This window comes from Cibotium barometz, chromosome 37 (genome assembly GCF_041138505.1).
Source record: "Cibotium barometz isolate CiBa-2024 chromosome 37, ASM4113850v1, whole genome shotgun sequence".
In the NCBI taxonomy this organism is placed as follows: Eukaryota; Viridiplantae; Streptophyta; class Polypodiopsida; order Cyatheales; family Cibotiaceae; genus Cibotium; species Cibotium barometz.
In genome coordinates, this window is record NC_141082.1 from 8,572,627 (window position 1) to 8,577,998 (window position 5,372).

At 40.4% G+C, this 5,372-nt stretch overlaps 1 protein-coding gene across 1 annotated transcript; it reads left to right on the forward strand.

The window, feature by feature from the left end:
• Positions 1 to 236: 236 nt before the first annotated feature.
• On the forward strand, positions 237 to 4,119 carry LOC147616901 (NADP-dependent glyceraldehyde-3-phosphate dehydrogenase-like). The gene is made up of 11 exons (XM_086776310.1): positions 237 to 324; positions 432 to 589; positions 1,077 to 1,270; positions 1,602 to 1,730; positions 1,833 to 1,952; positions 2,040 to 2,176; positions 2,292 to 2,447; positions 2,539 to 2,749; positions 3,111 to 3,278; positions 3,455 to 3,571; positions 3,691 to 4,119. The coding sequence occupies exons 2-11, from the start codon at positions 445 to 447 to the stop codon at positions 3,802 to 3,804; spliced, it is 1,491 nt and encodes a 496-aa protein (XP_086632436.1). The 5' UTR covers positions 237 to 324; positions 432 to 444; the 3' UTR covers positions 3,805 to 4,119.
• Positions 4,120 to 5,372: the final 1,253 nt, after the last annotated feature.

The window sequence follows — 5,372 nt, forward strand, 5'->3', positions numbered from 1 at the left end:
TACAGGTACAAGCAATCAAGAGGATAAAGCTACCCAAGCATTCTAGTTTCACCTTCAACAATCATAAATTTTTTAACATAATTCTCTTCCATATGATTTTTTTTATTTTTTTTTAAAAATGTGTATGGTGACACTTTTCTATATTGGCGTTAATATAATTAAATATTATGTTTACATTACAAAAAATATGCCAACTTTTGAAAAGGCGCCCTTCTTCTTCTTCTTCTTCTTCCCAACGGACGCCTTCCTTCCTTCGCCGAAACTCCACCGCCGCCAAAAACCAAAAGAAAAAAGGGACGACGCTAATCTCTGTGTTATCTCAAGGTACTTGAGGCAAACATGTCTGCTCTCTCTTTTCTTCTCACTTGACAAATGCAAAGCTTTCCCTGCACACGATCACTCTCCTTCTGTGGGTCTTGTGTTTTTGGTAGATAAGGACCAACAATGGCAGGTGCTGGTGTGTTTGCCGATATACTGGATGGGGATACCTACAAGTACTACGCTGATGGGCAATGGAAGAAATCATCCTCTGGCCAATCCATGCCTGTTGTCAACCCTACCACTAGGAAAACCCAATACAAAATATCGGGTCCTAATTACTCCTCTTATCACTTCTGGTCGAAAATTTTTATCAATTGAATCGCATTTTTAATAAACAATAGACTCTTATTTATGAAGCCACAACTCCCATCATCCCTAATTGTAAAAATGTGACCTCCAAAGATCATCTCCTAACAACAAATCGCTTGCAATGTGATGTGATGATATACTGCATTGAAGTGATTAAAATGGCTGTGGTTTTCAGTTTAACAAATGCACTTTACATTTTACCATAGCCTAGATTAAGGGCATTCATCCCTGCCCACATGTGGGGGACTCGGACTAGCGATATTCTTCATTTATGTACAGGAAGCGGCCATGGTCAGCCCCTTTCAAGGGAGGGGAGCTAATCTATAAGGCCCCTAATCTTGAAAATTAAGATCTCTGTAATCTTTTGACATGTGAAGTGTTTACATTTTCACCATAGATTAAGCTTCAATTAGTATGGCTTATCATGTGGATGTGTACATGTGCAGCTTGTACCAGAGAAGAAGTGGAACGCATGTTTGATGGAGCCAAGTCAGCACAGAAAGCATGGGCCAGAGTTCCTCTCTGGAAGCGGGCCGAGGCTCTCCACAAAGCAGCTGATATGCTAAGACAGCACAAAGTTGCCATCGCTGAGTGCTTGGTCAAAGAAGTTGCCAAGCCATCAAAGGACTCCATGACAGAGGTACTAACTGGTTAACACCTACTTTTCTGTCTTTGCCTTTGTCACATCATGTATAACCCTCCAAATGCCATAATCCCCATGAAAATTCCCTTGGTAACCTAGTTGCCACAAGCAACCATTGTCTGTTTGCTGTTTGAGAAGATGAACTCGAATGTCTGCTCAGTGAAGAAAAAGACGTGGTTCTACAAAAAAAAAAAATTGGGGAGGGAACTTACAGTATGTTTATATACACAGATTTATGCACTTATCAGTTGGTTACTGCCTGGTTAGATGAATTTCAACTCTTTTTGAATATTCACCAATTTCTAAGTTTCATACCATGTTATGGAAGGTGGTTAGATCTGCAGATCTAATAGACTACACTGCTGAAGAGGGCATTCGAATTCTGTCTGAAGGAAAGTTTCTAGTTTCAGATAGTTTTCCAGGAAATGACAGGAACAAGCTATGTCTGGCATCCAGGGTAAGCAACATATTCACTAAGGCGTATCATGATCATCTTACACATATACCATCTTCAAGCTTATTTGACAAGCTAATTCAAAAAACCCTGTTTTTCTTTCAGATACCCTTAGGAGTCGTCCTTGCAATTCCACCGTTCAACTATCCGGTAAACCTTGCCGTTTCAAAGATAGCCCCTGCATTGATTGCCGGAAATGCTATCGTTTTGAAGCCTCCAACACAGGCAATTAGCTTTCTCATGTCTTTGGCTGCTGGCAGCTCAATATGCATGCATGTCTTCTAGTCTTATATTGTACTCTTGTGGAACTAGGGAGCCGTGGCTGCTCTGCACATGATGCATTGCTTTCATCTTGCTGGGTTTCCCAAGGGTCTGCTGAGCGCTATCACTGTTAAGGTTTCAGAACTCGGGGACACCTTGACCACTCATCCTACAGTAAACTGTATCAGGTGTTTGGCACACACTCAAACACATGCATGACTTAGCATGACATAATATAAAGAAGATTCTCATCAAGATGCAAGGGATGCGGAGCTCAATTTGTGGAAATGTGTGCTAAACCAGCTTCACAGGTGGAGACACAGGAATCGCCATCTCAAAAAGGGCCGGTATGATTCCATTGCAAATGGAGCTAGGTGGAAAAGATGCCTGCATAGTCTTGGAGGATGCAGACCTTGACCTTGCTGCAGCAAACATCATCAAAGGAGGATTCTCATACAGGTTTTCTCATGGACAATCCTCATCTTCTCACTGCATGGCATTTACACAATGATGAGCGAAGGAAGTCCAGCTCAAAGAGATGCTTTTGCAGTGGGCAAAGGTGCACGGCCGTGAAGATTGTGCTTGCTATGGATTCCATTGCTGACAAACTAGTAGAGAAGGTCAATGCTAAGGTTGGCAAGCTTACAGTTGGTCCTCCAGAAGCAGATTCAGATATCACTCCTGTTGTCAGTGAAGTCTCTGCAAACTTCATTGAGGGCCTTGTTATCGATGCCAAACAAAAAGGGGCAAAGCTTTGCCAGGTAAACCCCATGCGCTCTCTTACAGAATCCTAGAAGGAGAAACATGACATAGGTAAGTAGTCCTTGGCTGCTGACTCTTTATTGCACGAGACATGGATAACTGGTGCCCCCTATGTTGATGGTGGACCACCAGTTCCCTAGACTACAGGTTGTACAAGTCAGCCAGATGGCTACCTGTTGACTGTTGACCCCAAGGGTTTGATCTCTGACACGTGTGTGTGTGTGCGTGCGTCTTACAAAAAAAAAGAATACATGGTATGAGCCATTAATTGGGGGTGTCATAACCTGCAGATTTACTGGGGTAAAGCTATGATAGCCATTAAAGGTTACCATGATTGACATGAGCTTTCATATCTTGCAGGAATACAAAAGGGAAGGAAACCTCATTTGGCCCCTTCTGATTGATCAAGTGAGACCTGACATGCGCATTGCTTGGGAGGAGCCATTCGGCCCCGTGATACCTGTCATCCACATAAGAAGCATAGAAGAGGGCGTGAAACATTGCAATTCCAGCAGATATGCCTTGCAGGTTTTAAGATATTGTATTAAGATTCATATCCCACATGCAAACAAATGCATGACAAGACACCAACAGCATATGAACACTCTCATTTTCATGATGCATTCTCATCAGGAAGATAGCATATCCATGATGCATTTGGATTAGGAAAATGGCATACCCATGATGTATTTTTTGTGTTGCAGGGATGTGTGTTCACAAATAACATCAATAGAGCCATGATCATAAGTGATGCAATGGAGACGGGGACGGTTCAGATCAATTCTGCCCCGGCTCGTGGTCCTGATCACTTCCCTTTCCAGGTGAGTTGAAGTTGCCTTTGTTCATTGTCGAGGTAATCTGACACCATGGTAAGAAAAGCATTTGCTGTTTTGAGCTGCATCTCCTCTCAACACATGACTTGATGGTTTGAGACATGCAGGGGCTTAGAGATAGTGGGATTGGCTCTCAAGGGATCACCAATAGCATTAACATGATGACGAAGGTCAAGAGTACAGTTATAAACTTGCCAGTAGCTTCTTATACCATGGGCTAGCTAGAAGGTCAATAACAAACAACTAGCAACAAGCAAACTCAAAGAGGAGGGTAAACTACTCACTATATATTTTCCATGCACCAAAGAAACAAAACTTAAAAAGGTTTAATACTAACACCAAAAATCGGCATTGTATTAAAGATTAAAATGCACTCATGAGGGTACAGACAACCCTCTCTAGACAACAGCTTTGCTATTAAAGAGCAATTTGGGCCTGTTTTGATTTGAGGATGCCATGGTAGGGCTTTTTAAGTTTTGGTAAAGGAAGGGCATAGCTGTACTTAACTGACTAATTAGCTTCTCTCTCTCTCTCTCTCTCTCAAAGTAAAAGCTTGATTGATATTCCTTTTAGAAAGACAACCAAAGTGTCATTTGTTTTCACTAACCTCTCTCTCCAAGAAAATCTTTCACAATAGTAAGCAACGTGTAGAGCAAAATGCCATCGATGGAACTAAAAATGAAACTCTAGTATTGGAGTTTAATGTTATTATAGAAAAAAGTCTGAGACTAGTGACTAACACAAACCATTTGAAGGGGATTGAATAATTCATGCAGACTTTAACTTAGAAAAATAGTGACATACTTGATTTTAAAACGAATTGAGTGAGATTTGAGTTGAAGCAAACTAGTATGAAACTTGTAGTTATGTAAAGAAATTAATCCATGTTCTAAATTTGCACATAAAGATGACAAAGATAATACATATTTGAAACAATACTAATATGGTCTAATGACCGTTGTACATATTGATCATGGAAATTAAAAAAGAAACTGGAAAGAGAGGTTGAGACATTATATATAATAGTTGAAACTTGAAATATTTCTTGTTGCATTGAGAAACCACTCTTAGAGTAAGGTTGTTTAGTTGAAGGGCTTACCTAGTCTTTGTCGAAACATGTGTTGTTGGAAACTTTGTTAGAGAGTTGCAAATACAACTTCGTGATGTCGGTGCGTTAGCTCGATTTTCCTAGATATTTATTCCACTGTCACACTAGGGTTCATAGTTATGGGTTGATCCACCTCGATGGAGACAAGAAGAAGGATTCTTGTACTTTGGATCACACTCACAAGAGGCAAAAAGAGGGGAAACACATTCAAAATAGTTTGTTGCCATTTCTATCCAAGTGTGTATCTAATAAGCAATGCAAGGATCTAATTGAACATAAGCAAGAGAGTAGAGAGAAGGAGATCACACAAGTATACTATTGCAAGGGGAATGATTGTGTGTTGCTTAATGCCAAAATTGCCTCATATATAAGTGGCTAGGTAAAAGAGGGGAAACTTATTCAAGACAGCCTACTACCATTTCTATCCAAGTATGTATTTATTAAGCAATGTAAGGATCCAACACAACACAAGCAAGAGAGTAGAAAGCTCACAAGTAGTCTATTCGGGAATGATTGTGTATTGCTTAATGCCAAAATTGTCTTATATACAAGTGGCTAGTGTTCACACTTGGTTGGTCATAGTCCATGGCACTCTCTTTCTAGCCTAAGCAAGTATATATATAAAGTCATAGACCTTTTCTATTTGGTGTTAAGCATAGAGGAAGGCCGCTTTATATGATG

Coding starts and splice junctions, on each gene's coding strand:
- LOC147616901 (XM_086776310.1), top strand. CDS start 445: ATGGCAGGTGCTGGTGTGTTTGCCGATATACTGGATGGGGATACCTAC. Junction 2,750..3,110: donor AAGGGGCAAAGCTTTGCCAG/GTAAACCCCATG, acceptor CATATCTTGCAG/GAATACAAAAGGGAAGGAAA. Junction 3,279..3,454: donor CCAGCAGATATGCCTTGCAG/GTTTTAAGATAT, acceptor TTTGTGTTGCAG/GGATGTGTGTTCACAAATAA.